This window comes from Monosiga brevicollis, genomic scaffold, assembly GCF_000002865.3.
Source record: "Monosiga brevicollis MX1 MONBRscaffold_13 genomic scaffold, whole genome shotgun sequence".
NCBI lineage: Eukaryota > Choanoflagellata > Craspedida > Salpingoecidae > Monosiga > Monosiga brevicollis.
In genome coordinates, this window is record NW_001865050.1 from 181509 (window position 1) to 196017 (window position 14509).

Here is a 14509-nt window from a genome sequence, read left to right on the forward strand (position 1 = left end):
TGGTTGGGAAGTGTTTTTTGCACCGTCAAGGCTTGGACGCCGTTGCCGGCTGGACGCCGTTGCCGGCTGAACGCTTAGGACTGGCGACGCTCGCCTATGATGAATGAAAGGGGCGGGGAGGGTGGGGCGCAGGCCAGGCCCGAGGGGTGAGCTAGAGGGCGAAGAAGCAGTGGCAAGGCTTTGAAGAATGCATCGCCAAAGCGCAGCCGAGTCCGTACCGATAGGAGGCAGTGTTCCAGTCGATGCCTGAGGGTGTTGCTCCTGCATCTCGTCCCGAATCGCGCGCAGGTCGCTGACGCGTTGGGAAAAGTGTGTGACAGCATGGGTGATCACCCCCGCCGCAAACAGGGCCGTCAATACCCATGCCGCCGCTGGCGGTTTGGGCCGTGGTCCCCGCTCCATCCCCTCCCCAGTCCCTCTCACAGAGAGACAGAGAGGCAGAGACGAGAGAGACGAGAGAGACGAGAGAGACGAGAGATAGACGAGAGAGAGACGAGAGTGTGTGTGTGTGTAACGCCAGAAAATAAAAATCCGAAAAAGAGAGAGAGAGAGAGAGAGAGAGAGAGAGAGAGAGAGAGAGAGAGAGAGAGAGAGAGAGAGAGACACACACACACACACACACACACACACACACACACACACACACACACACACAAAGGAGCCGTTGCAAGTTCTCTAAGTCACACGGGTTCTTTTTTTCTCTCTGAGTGTGTGTGTGCTGGTGGTTGGACGGCTGATCTGATATTTGCGGAGATTGAGGGGGGTGCGCGTGCCTTTGGGACGCTGGTGTTGGACGGATAGGTGGCGTGTCAGGCTGCGTGTGCACCCGTGCACGATGGACTCGGAGGAGTCTGACCGGTGCGTCGCTCGGTCCTGTATTGTAATGCTTTGAATCACACACACTCTCTCTCTTTCGCTTGTCTGTGTCGTGCCGGGTGTCGCTGATGGGCTCGCGGCTCTCACTCAACGACTTGCGATAGCTACGACTCTGATGCCATTGGTTCGGAAGAGGAAGCCGAAGCGTTTAGTGCACTGCACCATGCCCCCTCGGCCCCCAACAGCCCGGCCACCCCGGCCTTTTCCCGGCCCCGCAGTGCGCCAGCCAGCCTAAGAAACGCAGCCTCCCCTTTCATGGGCTCCCTCGTGTACGTGTCCGGTTGGACTTTGTTCTCAGGCTCGAGCCTGCTCACATGAGCATGCCCCACCCACATTCCCACATTCTTTTGACCCCCTTTGCCAGCCGCATCTCCTTCTTCCCATCTTTTGCGCTCAGTTACCGCTTTGCCATGGATTTCCAGATTGCCCAATGCTGAATTGGATGGCGGCGAGCTGATGGGCGGAGCCCACCTACTGACCCCAGACAATGACGATCCTGCACACCCGCCCTGGTCCTCTGATGAGGCACCGACCTCAAAACACAACGTCCTCGAGCAAGAAGACGACAACGAAGTATGTCTGGCACATGGCGCTGGCCTCGGCTCGAGCTTGGCAGCCCGCGAATTCAATTTTATCCAGCCGATAGAGAGCTCCACTCGCCGTTTTTCCCCCACCGTGGCACCGTCTCCCTCACAGTGTGCCAATTTGATTCGCTGGTAGGATGCCCACATTTTTACCTCCAACGTCAAACCCTCTCGATATTACGGAGCCAAGAGCATGGACAGCGTGCGCTGTTACGCTTGCCAGGCCACGGGCCATCTTGTTCGCGATTGCCCCAAGAAGCTCGATGTACGGCCTCACACACCAACCAAGCCTCACACCACGTAGCGCTTACTCCGCCTCATTTCCTGCCTCGTCTTTTGAACAGAGCATGGGTTGTCGCCAGTGTGGTTACTACGACCATCTGCGTGCCGATTGTCCCCAAATTCTCTGCAACCGCTGCTTGCTCGTGGGCCACACACAAAAAGTACGTCCTTCCCATTCAGCCCCGGGATGTCTTTGTTTTGTTTTGCTTTTTTTTCCTGCTCGGCGCTTGCTCCAACGATACGTCACTCGTGAAAGCTCGCCAAACCACTTGACCACACATACCTCACTCCCCCACTTGCTTTCGTAGAATTGCCACGTTCGGCTAGAGCGTAGCATCCGTGAAACTTGTGACCGCTGCCACACCCCTGGACATACCGTTGTTGTATGTGTCCAATGCCTGTGCAAGGTGATCTTTCTTGTCAAAGTGGCAGGCCCTCACGCGGATGGCACCTCTTCTGGCACAGGTCTGCTCCGATCTCTGGCGCCAGTACGCCAATGTCACGGTAGGAGCTAGCAAGCCGGGCGTGCTGCCAAATACTTTTCTTTCACTCCCTCTCATGTCCCGCTGTTCATTCTTCCTCGTGTCGGTGCTCTTATGCAGTCCGACGAGGTGGCGCCCCGGGCACAGCGTCCTCAGTTTAGAGACGGCGAGTCTTATTGTTGCAATTGTGGCCGCACCGGCCATTGGCATCACGAATGTCCCAAGCACCGCTACCTTCACGATTGGCCCATGTCCCCGATTGTTGTCAACTTTGATCGCCTCCCCAGGTGGGTCCCAGGGTGCTGGCATCGAGGTTTCTAGGCATGCGATCCCCCCCCCCGCCATCCACCCGTTCCCGCTGACCATTGCAATCGGTTTATCATCTATTAGTAACCCCGGATCCGGCTCAGGCTATGCCCGTGACCCCAATCGTCACAGCAAGCCTAAAAAGCGACTGGCCCATGACAGTGAGCGCGAGGAACCGCACAGTCACAAGAGAGCCAAGCGTCAGACTGATGCGGCACCATTTCAGTCCGGACACGAGACACAGACCGTGCGCAACAGCACCAAAGAGCACAAAAAGTCACGCCATCATGACAAACCCGACAAGAAGCACAAGCACATCAAATCCGATAAGCCGCACAAGTCGCACAAATCTGACAAGACTGCCAAGACCCCCAAGGCCGAGAAATCAAGCAAACCAGGCAAACCCGACAAGAAATCAAGCAAACCAGGCAAACCCGACAAGAAATCAAGCAAACCAAGCAAACCCGACAAGAAACCTGGCAAACCGAGTAAACCTGAGAAGAAACCTGGCAAACCGAACAACAGGTCGAAGCACGACTCGCCAAAGACCAAGGCTTCTGCCTCAGCCCCGGCATCTCGCAAGCCATCGCCGAAACGCAATGGCGATTCGAACAAAGCTAAATTCCATGCCAAGCCCAAGAAAGGCTTCAAGCACGACAAGTCTAAAGCCAGGAAGAAAAACGGCGGCAAGGCCCATCTTGGCGGTGGTGGTTTTAGCAAGGCTCAGTGAGGCTTTCATGGTGGCCATGAGCAGACTTGATTTGTGCAGCTGGCATGTTTTGCATCTCGGCTACTCGATTGAAGGCACAGCTTATTTCGACACCAGTGCCTCTCTTGCGCACTATCCGATTGTGGAGGCGGGCGCAGGTTTTCAGCCTTTGGGATTGCGAGTTTTCGTGTATTTCTTTGTGTGTCCTTGTTTTCTTTTTCATCTCTCATACATCAGAGGGCCTAGTCGGGTCCGGCCGGGGTGGCCGGCGGTTGGCAATCAGCAGCGGAATGGCTATGCGCCCTCATGCCCCCTTACTTTCTAGGGGGCATGTACAGGCAGTAGTCTGAAAAGGTGGCCATAGCTCCAAAGGCGTTTCCTGGCAGAAGCAATGCTCGGCCGAGCGCGTTGGAGTTGGCAGCGTCCAAAAATTTGGAGCAAAAGGCGCGCTATGTGCAAAGATGCGGCGACATCAAGAATGAGCAAGCCTCGAGAGTGCCACGGCGATGCATGCAACAGCATTTCGAACAGCCTACCTTCCATCCTAAGGCATCATAGTTAGGCTCTAGGCTGGTGATGTAGGAGCTAGCTCGATCCACCAATGCCGTGCACGAACTGAGTTCCACCTGCGGTATGCCACGACAGGCCAAACAAATGTCAACACAGCAAATTACCACCCTATGAGCAAACGTGCACAATTTTGCCCTCTGCCATGGGCGCCGAGCGCCCAGACCCTCGTTGCTTAAATTGAATATGAATAGCCCAACTCTGCCTATGCCGTGGTGGCGTTGTAGCACTCTCGTTCCCTTGGGTGTCAAGCCTAGCACGTACGTAGCGGGAGGGCTCCTCGCGGTTCATATCGTTCATGTTTGGAGGGATGGCAAACGTGCCGTTTTCGGCAGCAAAGGGCTGGGGCAGCTGGCCCTTGAATTCGCTTTGCAGGAAACCCAATTGACTGCAAACGGCACGAGCATGAGTGGAGAAGATGATCCTCGCAACTGGTAAGCAGCAAACGCAAGTCATGAAGCGTACCACGTGCCCGGCAGGAAGAAAGAGCTGGGATAGCGGTACCACTCTTTGCCTACACAAATCGTGCAGTTGGGGTCCTGGGCCTTGGCGACCACTTCCGGCACCCTGGCGTACACATCCAATGGAGCATGGTAGTCTGGATGCAGTCGTATGGGCCGAAGGAGCAATACAAATAAGATGATCAGAATGCGCGGGGCGGGGGGGAGAGAGAGAGAGAGAGGGCGAGGGCAGAGGAATCAAGCACATTGGCTCGGAAACTGTGGCAATACGTCTGCTCTCAGCGAGATGAGACTTACTGCGGTACAGGGCGCCCACACGAGATAGAGCCAGAATCACAAAAACGGCCAGAACCAAGGGTTGGAAACGCTTGATCAGCCCATGCTAGTGGTTGGCCATCCCACATCAAGATGAGTCAAAGAGGATTCGACGCTGACCAGGGGAGGGAGACTGACCAGGCTCGTGGGAAGGATGCGGCGGCAGATGTATTGCGCCTTGCTCAATCCGATGGCACCCGCCAGACAAATGAGGGGATAAACAGGAAACAGGAAGCTGAAAGGAGCAAGGGGAAGAGGCGGTGAGATGTGAGCGCGGAACGAATGATCTCGCGCTCTGTGAATGCAATTGGGCTGAAACGCGTCATGCTCACCGCTCCTCCTTGTGCGCTTGTGGTACGAAGATGGCGAGCCACACCCATAGGGGTGCTGGCAAAGGTGGAAACACGCACGCACACACGCACACACGCACACACACCAAGAGTCGGTGAACCAAGCTGTAGATTGACAAGAAAGCACACCCATGGCTGACAAGTCGGTACCTTGGATCAAGTAGAGCAGTCGCGGGCGCACGGGATCCTGAAGCCAGCCGGCCACAAGCTATAGCGACGGTGAACGCAGTGCCATCGATCAATTTGGCAGGCGTGTGCGGGAGCCTTCAACATTGGCCAGTTTTCTCGCCAGCGACATGACAGACCGTCAAAACAGGGGCCAGCAGAGCCAGGATAAAGGCCACGTTGAAGTTGAGCAAGCTGTTGAAGATGTAAAAATGCCACGGCTCGGTACCTGACATCAATATCAGGCCGTAAGAGGACGTGAGACAAGGATGAGCGGGCTAGTTGGCTTCAGAATCAACTAACCATAGAGTTCTGAGCTGGTCTCTGATGACAAAACATTGTACATGACAATATTCCAAGGTGCCACCACCAGCTTCTGATAGAGCATTGAGTCAAATCCAATCAACGGGATCTGAAAGTTTTTAAACAGATTGCCGTGTCAGCGTCTTGCCAAAGATGCGCGTTGCGCCATCAAGAGGGAGGGAGAGGGAAGGGGGCCTTGTTTTACCAGGGCGCTAAGAGCCATGATGCCATACACGAGGCAGGCTGTGAGGCGGCGGCGAAGGAGGACGGCATCGACGGCAAATGGGATACTATTGGGGCCAGGTGCAGGCGTGAGTGCACACGACGCCTTGAAGGTCGGATGACGGTGAGGGTGTAGGTCATACCCAAGGGCGCCGCTGAAAGGCCAAACAAAAAGGGTGCTCAGGGCAATGCGATGAATGACGCTCTAGATGCCGGGAGAGCCGGTGGTGTGCGTTGGGGCACAGTGCAGTGCAGCGTGGTGAGCGTGACACGCAGGCGAGAGATCAGCGCATGCAGACAACAGGGAATGTTGCTTTGAAGCGTGGTCTGCAATGACGGCACTCAATGCAAGGGCTCAACACAACAGGAAAGGGAGGCAAAGAAATCTCTTTCAGAGCACCCAACGGAGATCATACATTGTCACGGCCATTGATCCAGGCTGCAAAGGCCAAGGTGCACAGGACCATGGCAGCGCTCGAGGGGAGAAAGGCGGCGGACGAAATGAACATGCCCGGGCTAAAGCCAAGGAAGAAGGCAAATGCTAGGGCAGTATCGGTACCAAAGCCACGTTTCTTGATGGCATGGTATAGGCTCAGTTCGGCAGCTGCAGAGGCCAAGGCCAGAACGGCACGAAGGCAGTAGAACTGGGTGATCTTATCGACACCCAGGGCCTGGAAGGGGCTCAGGAGAGCCGCGTGGATGGCAATGTAGGCCCATGAACGCAGGGCATACACGGGCGAGTACTCCCAGGTCTGCATGCCAGACCCATGCAGAAGGTAGTGGGTCTATGCAACACAGAGACGCAAGCCTGGACCATGAGAAGAGCGTGGTGGCTCGGGGGTTCGACCTGGGGAGGTGCGGCTCATACTCACAGGCTCCCAGTAGTTGTAGACTTCATCGCAATCGGTGATATGGCTCAGGGTTGCAGCGATGGCACAACGACACATAATCAGCATATAAGCCATCATATCCACCGTGCTCCATCCCCCACCAGTAGCCTGGGCCTTGCCGTCAGCCCGCGCGCTGCCCTTTTTACTCTGTCCGCCCATGACTTTCTCGCTGCGCCCGAAAAAAAAATGAAGAAAGACGTGTGTGTGATTGTCTGAAGAATGTTACACTTTTCATTAAAATTATTTCGATATACAATCATAGAGACCTCGAAGGTTAGACATTCATATCAGGAAGTATAATACTAATTTCGCTTGCTTATGCTCTTTCTTGTCTATGCTGTCTGTCTGTCTCTCTGTCTGTCTCTCTGTCTGTCTGTCTGTATCTCTCTGCTCTCGCTCTCTCTTTATCCCTCTCTCTCCCACACATACATTTTTACAGCCAATTCGGGGTTTCTTTGCCTCACTACCGCCCGTCCCTCTTGCTCTGTTTCTATCTTAACCTCCATCTCTGATCCTACTCTCTCTCCTCTCTCTCTCTCTTTCTCTCAACTATTTTCTCTCTCACACGCTCTCACACACACACACAGCAGAGCGTCTTCACGAGATTTTTTTTTTTTTTTTTTTTTTTTTGGCGTCTGGGGTGGCAGCGGCGGTGGGCGTTCGTCAGTTTCGGGTTGACTGCAACGCACAAGCCCAAGGGGCAAGGCGGTGTTGGGTCAGTTGGAAGCGGGTGTTTGACGTGGACGCCCATGCCCACAGGAGATCTCGATTGTGTCGCTGCGTGGGCGCGTTTCTAGGTGGCTAGAGCAACACTTTCTGGGTTCACTTCCATTGCCCCCTTGCCGCGCCCTTGCCGCGCCCTTGCCGCGCCCTTGCGTCATTGAGCTATTTGCCTGGCTCTTGGGGCGTTACCCTCGCCACATCTGGGCGCGGACCAGGCAGCCGCAAGCCAAGAGAAGGTGTCAAGCACCCAAGAAACTGCCAGCGGCGTTTGACGTCCGGTTGCGCCGGACGTAGCGAGAATGGGCGTCATGACGGAGGATGCCAACGTGGACGGCAACCTCGGAGATTTGCCCGGTAACAACTACTCGTCTGCCTTCTCTGCTCTCCCACGCCCCCTTTCTTGTCTCTCTTTTTTGCCCTGTTTCTCCCCATTCTTCCGCCATTCCTCTTGTCTGCATGCCCGGCTGGCTGCCATAATCCAAAGCTCATTCCTCCCTCATGGATGACCCCCATCGCTCCTAGACGAGGTGCTCAGCTCTTATCCCGCAGAAAGTCATGCCGCTGCCCTCGATGCCCTGCAATCCAAGTTCAAGGAACTCCAAGAACTGTAAGGCCCGACCCGGCCGTTTCCCACCTTGCCGCGGTGTCTCACTTGCTGCTTTCACATAGGCGCATCAAAGAGGCCCGCGATGTCTTTCAGACCCAGTTCGATGCGGTAAACTCCCGTTCCCTCAGCGCCTTGTCGATTTTACGTCTCCACACACCCCTCTCTCTATCTCTTGTCTTTTTTCCTCTTCGACCACTTTTTGGCCTGCTTGGACAGCTCTCCATACAGGCTTTCACATTCTCGAATCTCTGCTTCTCCTTCTGTTTGTTTCTCTGGCTGTCTCTCTACCCGTCTCTACCCGTCTCTACCCGTCTCTGCCTTTTGTGTTTGAGCCCACTTTGATCTTTCGACAGCTCAACCACAGATCTCTCTGGCCCTTGTAGATACAAGACGGTTCTCACGAAACCTTACAGTCACGCCTGAAGGACCACGTTGCGTCACTGCATGAGCAACTCGCTCTGCTCGGTAAGTTCACTCCCCGCCCGTGTGCCTTGCTGTGTGCATATCCAAATGAGATCCCGCTGACGCGTCGGGTTTCCGGTGCCGGTGCTCTATCATGCCTCAGAAAAACGTCGACAGCAAGCTGTACGTGTTTTTGGTTCTCGCACTCTCGAGCGTTCTGGCAGTTTTGGATCAATCTTGTGCAATCAAATCCGATTTGACCTCTTGGACTTGGACACTCATTTTATGTGCCCTGCACCTGGGGTCATTTGGCGAATGACTTTTCTTTTCCTGTTTATCTTTTCTATTTGTTTTTTTTTTCTTTTCAGGTGGCTCGGTTAGACCAGGAGCAAGATGGTGAACACCAGGGCGTTCGTACCACCCTCAAGGTGAGGTCCACCCCCAGTCTTGGCTATCGGCATTGCCTGCTCTTGAGCGCCGCGCTCAACGGATCCCACTTGGCCCTATAGACAAACATCCTGCTGCTTCCAGGTCGACTTTTGGACCAGATTGACCAAGAGCGACATCTTGTTTATCTGGACTACTTTAAGAGCAAACATGCTCAAGGTGTGCAACCCTGTTTTTTGTGACCTCCTTGCCCACGGCCACTAGGCTTTAATGATTGCTCGGTTCGCTCAGCTCACACATGGTCGCACATGCCCAAACCCGAGTTAGAATTTCGCCAACTACCCGACCCCAGCAATACCGACTTCCTGAAGGAGAAGCTCACAACCACTCGCAGCGGACGGACCACAACTACTCGGAACATTTTTGACGACACCTCTGATGTGCCGCTTTCCCAAGATGGCAAAACTTCCAAGAGTGCGCCAGCTTCGCAGGAGCAGGAGTCTCTGCGGCCCGATGTTGACCAAACAGAGCTCGAAGCCAATCGTGCCAAGGCCGCCACACCCCCGCTGCCGCATGGTACTGTCGGCTCAGATGGTCGCATGGTCTGGGAAGGCCCGTGCATCATCTACATGCTTACCCCTTCGGAAATCATGGAAGACATGCAACTCCTGGGCCTGCCCCTGACTGCCCCACCTGCGCCTGCACGCAAGGCAGCTCCCCCAGCGAAGCGTGCCAAGCGGCCCCGCCGACCTGACGCAGGCACAGGCGCCAACAGCAAATCACGAGCCGGTCCTGCTTCAACCACTGGGTCCACTGCTCCAACGCCGGTTTCGGCTACGGCCTAACTTTCCAAGTCGACCACTTTGTGCCGTCTCGCGATGGTCACTGCTTGTATTCTTTTCCTGTGCCATTTTTTGAGCCTGCCGCGTTTGTGCCATACGAGGGACCCTCATTTTCCTCCTTTATCTTGCTTCAATTTCATGCACATTCATTCCCTTGCTGATACCACCAAGGCACGAGACAATCTGATGTCGGCGGTATCCAAGTCACGCCGATCCGCCCAGGGTAGCTCGCTTCGCCAAGCCAAATATCAACAAACCAGAGAAAAATAGAATGCGCCGCCATGTGGCCAGAGACCTGTTTCTGCCCTCGTCGTATCAGACAATGCTTGCCTCGGCCTCGACGGGAGTGGTGGCCTCTACCGAAGCCCCCAAACCAAAGGCCTCCCCGGTGGCAACGACCGCCAACGGAAGCTGCTTCACAGGGGAAGGCCAATTAGGGGAGAGGTTGAAGAACACAACATCCCGTACCACGGCATCGTCAACGTTCAGGGTGAAGCTGGCTTTGTGGTCATTGGGGTGGCACATGAGAGCATCCAGCTCCTGTTCAATCAGGTTGTCGCGCCCGTGCTTGTCGCGCCGCAGTTTGAGAAAGTTGTGCTTATTCTGCACGGCGTGCATCGTAAAGCGTGCGCCCGCCTGCTCAGATGCATTGCGCGTAATTGTCACCTGTTTAAAGGCCCCCTTGATAGTTTGTCCCTGCCGCGCAAAATAAGGAGATACCTCAGAGCGCGTAGCAAAATACGCCCCCGCCCACACGCACACATACACACACGCGCGCAAGCATGCACAATTACCTTATCTTTTGCAGTTGTCGAGGTGGGCTTGACGTCCAGGACAAGGTCCATGTCATCCGATTCACTCTCGCCGGGCATGATGTGCGTGGAGCCAACGACAACGCTTCGTAGAAAGGGGTAAAGCTTTTGTTCTGACCCCTGAGACGCGTCCGTGGTGATGAGCAGCTCGTTAATGCTCAGATTGGTGTGTGTGAATGATGCGTGCGTCAAATAATGCACCACATGCTTGGCCAACTCGCTCAGCTGCTCTCCATTCTCTACCACGCTGCCAACCTGTACCGCCGTCACAAAATTACAGGGATTGGGCATGGGACATACCACACCGTGAGTGAGCAACGCTCCGGGGCGGTTCTCAAAGCATTGGCAGGCACGTTACGCACCAAATCAAACCATGTTGGCGTATTGAAGTGGGTGGCATAGTGGTCGTCGATGTGAGCCAGATACTGGATCAAGGGTGTCTCATTTGCTTCCAATGGTAATGGTAAGAAGGCATGGTAGCGCTGACGACCCCTGAAGGCAGCCTCCACGTAGGCTTGCAAGAGCTGCCACTGAAAGGTGGCGCTTCCCAAGATCGCAATGGTGAACAAACTAGCTCGTGAATCGGCATATTGGACAAGCGCACGGACATGGGCCTGCAGCTCTCCGGCCGCGCAAGGAAGCACTTGCGTCGCCAACAACCGAACGCCCGCATCCTCCTCCGCGCCAGCGGCGATTTCGCTCGCAATCTCTTGTGCCTTATCGTGCTCAAGATCAACCAAAATGGCAAAAGGCAGATCGACATCAAGCCTGGCTGTCAACTGCGACAAAACCTAGGTCCAAGTCAAATTGCCCGGGATGAAAAAAAGAGTCAACTCAAAGTCAGCAAGCCATCAAGCATCAAGAGCATACAAGCAAGCCGTGGGACTTGCGCAGCCCTTATGGAACAGGCGAGACTAGAGGTGGCGCGTGGGGGCAAGCACATACCGAAGAAGCCGAGCGGGGCCGATTAGGTACGCCAAGGTCAGAGAAGGAAGGCATCTTGGGAATGCGGCTCGTGCTGCTGTTGGTACCACCACCGTTGCCATTGCTGGCCGAAGATGTTGACGCTGTGCCCCGCTCCTTTTTGCGACCACCAGGCAAGATGTTTTGTAAGCGAACCGCCAGCTTGTTGGAGCGGCTTCCAGCACTGGGAAGGCGGTGGAGTGGCTGCGACGAGGACGACACGGAACCGCTGCGTTCGCGCGGTTCGGATGGGCGGATCACGCCTGGAGACGGTGGTTGAGCCGGGGAGCTCGTGCTTCGGCGCAGTGCTAGGCCACGCGTGTCTGGTGATGCTGGAGAAGTGAGTAGTGAAAGACCGGTGTAGCCATGTGGAGACATGCCTGGTGTCGGCGTGAGCACGGGCTGCAGCAGCATTTCACTGTTGGCCACAGATTAATGCACCGTGCGGAACATATTGATCGTGAGAAGAAGTCAGGTTCACACCCGTGCCCGTGCTCGGGTTGATCTGGTTTGGTGTCAATGAAGTGGTTCGACTGTAGCCAAAACGCTGACGAGGAACGAGGAGAAGAGTGTTTCAAGTGTTTCAAGTGTTTCAAGCCAGCCGCATGCATACCTGCTGTTGTTGTGACGGACGGCAAGGTCGTCGTCATCGTTATCTGAATTGTCACTATACTGCGACACGGCCGACGAGCCCATGCGTAACACCTCCAACAAACTGATACCATCCAGGTCTAAACGTACACCCCGGCCGTGCATCAGGTTTGCCGCGGTGCTGCACACGACGGCAAGGAAGTAGTATCATGACACGAGAGTGTGCGATTCGCGCTCAACTGACCCTCAACGTCAATCTCAGCTTCTTCTTCCTCCTTGCGCTTGCGACCTGAGGCCAGCCCAAGAGCTCTTGCCGTGAGAAATGCCTCTGTTTGAGACGCTTGACGTAGCAGAGGTACTTTTGGGGGATGCCGGGACTGACCCATCTGCGGAATGTTTTTTATGCCCTTCATCAACTTGCGAAGTTTCATCTTTTTCGGCTTGCGACGTCGGCTGCAATCACCACATGCAAGATTAGCAAACAACGGGCCAGGCGGATCAAAATGCCGCTCTGTAGAGTTCTGACCTGGCACCACGGGTAGACATGCCATCATCGTCCACGTCGCTCAACTATGGAACAAATTGTAATGTAAAACGCATTTTCAAAAAGGAGGTTCATGTTATATAGCGAGCTTTGCTGAAACATCACGGGTCGCGGTGTCCAAAGCGATCAATCACATGGCAGGATCACGCACTGCATCGGCTTCAGACCAGCCATCAGATTCCTCCTCAACGTCATCTGCGACAAAGAAAGGAGCCAAGGGTGAGCCATGCATGATTTGGGGCCTTGCACATGAGACCAGCTGTCCGCCTGGCAGAGAATGCTGTCTCGGGAAGCACGCCGAAGAAATAGGATCAGACCGGCCGTTATTTGCAAAGGCTGAGTGATGATGGAGTCAATCTCGACACGCGCGGTGATTTGCCCGTGTCGGTCCACCAAAGACAGCGTGCCGGTCAGCGATGATTGCAGCACCTTGATGGAATGTCCACGTGATAACAAGGGAGCCGAGTGAGCCGAGTGAGCCTTATTGGTTGGACGAGCGGGCCAGGCGATATGATACAAGCAAGCGTGGGGCTCCACAATCGGTGTGGCCGGATTATATGGAACAGACCTCGTCCATGGAAATGGCCGCGGAGCAGAGGAGCTTGTAGCCCTTGATGGGGCGATGTTTGTAGCGTTTTCTTCGCTCAAGGCTGATGATAAGAATGTTTTCGTCAGGCATCTTCCAGTTGTGGGAATACTGAGGGAGGGGCAAACGGGGAGTTCAGACTGATCAGCTTGCAATGGCCGAGAACCATCACCCGGGCTGGTGAAAAGCCAGCAGGCGAAGCACTCCCGACGACTAAGGCGCGCACCTGAAGGTTGTACGTCAACTGTAGGGGGGCGTCCACCTTGAGCTCAGCATTGAGGGGGATATTCGGTGATCGCAATGTCTTGCGTGTGTTCTGCACGAGTGATGCAAAGATATACAAAAGCAGGTTGTGAGGATGGGTGCACAGCGTCCCCGTCCAAGGGCAGCAAGGTGAATGACGGAGGCGCCGCTTGAATGAAGTTGGCAGAGGCCCCGACCTGCATTGAGACGGCAAGGTTAACGGAATCGACTGTTGTTTTCAACAGCTCCTGCTTCATTTGATCCACGTCGACGGGAACCAGCATTTGAATGTGTCGGATGTTAAGCTGACAGATGCTATTCAAGCAAAAGTTAAGAAGGATAAGTTGAAGGAACGGCTATGCGTCTTTGAAGGCCCTGGCTCCAGCCACCTTGAGTCGACTCTCACCGTGGAGTACACGCGGCGTCCAGACGGCGGCCCAGCTCCCACTACCACGCACAAGGTGATCGAGGACGAGAAGGACAAGGAGCAGGAAGAGTTGGAGAACATGAGCGCGCGAGTTTCAAGGGAACAATGTACACCCACATGGACGTACGCGCGCGCGCGCGCGCGTGCATGAGTGGTTTAGGCCCTGCTGTACTTACCGAAGAGTTGATCATGACGGCAGCCATGGAAGGGCTGGGGGAGGTCGTCTCATCATCACCGTCGCCTGAGCCTCGGGTTTCCGTGTGTTGCAGGGTTGTGTTTGCTGCTCCGGAGCCAGGCATGGCTGCACTCCCCATGCCAACGCTTATGGGCAGCGCCTGGACATTGGAACCCATTGGCGCGGCGCTGCTGCCGCTGGCGGCGGGGCCATCAGACGGCAGGGCCGACATGGTATCAAAAACCGCAAGTATACTCAAATCGGATGGGATGGAACAATCGAGTGCCTAATCACCCTGGAGCGCGATCGTTTCCAGGGCTTGACCAGATGCGTGCAAATCGAGATGGCACAGGCGCAGTGCACTCCGAGTTTCAGGGCAGGCTGTTGTTGTTCGCTCAAGGTCCACTCAACTCGATCCCTTTTTGGCTCCCTCTCAGCATCAGCAAATAGCACACGCAAGCCCAGCTCAGCGCCAAACGTGAAACGCGAGATCAGGAAGCCACCAGCACCACCAGGCACCCGCGCACGAGTAACTGCACTGGCCAACCGAGCAACAACGATGCCGTCCGCAATCTCTTGAAAAAAAAATAAAAAATGAAGCGGCCGCGGTTTAAAATAAAAAGATGCTTTGGAAAATGAAATTCACTTCTTGTGAATTGTCAGCTTTTTTAACCGTTGAATTTCTCTCTCTCTCT

The 14509-nt window shown here is 55.0% G+C and overlaps 3 protein-coding genes across 3 annotated transcripts; 1 reads left to right on the forward strand and 2 right to left on the reverse strand.

The window, feature by feature from the left end:
- Positions 1-321: 321 nt before the first annotated feature.
- On the forward strand, positions 322-3260 carry MONBRDRAFT_26136 (uncharacterized protein; the record flags this gene model as incomplete). The annotated part of the gene is made up of 10 exons (XM_001746488.1): positions 322-707; positions 802-858; positions 981-1145; positions 1299-1449; positions 1597-1725; positions 1805-1903; positions 2051-2125; positions 2208-2246; positions 2345-2511; positions 2615-3260. 10 exons carry the CDS (start codon positions 322-324, stop codon positions 3258-3260), a joined length of 1914 nt encoding a protein of 637 aa, XP_001746540.1.
- A 293-nt stretch (positions 3261-3553) lies between these two features.
- Positions 3554-6671, reverse strand: MONBRDRAFT_26137 (uncharacterized protein; the record flags this gene model as incomplete). The annotated part of the gene is made up of 12 exons (XM_001746616.1): positions 3554-3688; positions 3776-3865; positions 4071-4194; positions 4272-4404; positions 4565-4649; positions 4721-4817; positions 4915-4969; positions 5083-5140; positions 5238-5326; positions 5401-5509; positions 6039-6407; positions 6495-6671. 12 exons carry the CDS (start codon positions 6669-6671, stop codon positions 3554-3556), a joined length of 1521 nt encoding a protein of 506 aa, XP_001746668.1.
- A 3117-nt stretch (positions 6672-9788) lies between these two features.
- Positions 9789-14046, reverse strand: MONBRDRAFT_26138 (uncharacterized protein; the record flags this gene model as incomplete). Its single annotated transcript, XM_001746617.1, has 14 exons — positions 9789-10169; positions 10268-10540; positions 10648-11076; positions 11231-11432; positions 11862-11979; positions 12084-12292; positions 12366-12409; positions 12535-12578; positions 12701-12812; positions 12952-13080; positions 13196-13285; positions 13410-13527; positions 13619-13659; positions 13816-14046. The coding sequence occupies 14 exons, from the start codon at positions 14044-14046 to the stop codon at positions 9789-9791; spliced, it is 2421 nt and encodes an 806-aa protein (XP_001746669.1).
- Positions 14047-14509: the final 463 nt, after the last annotated feature.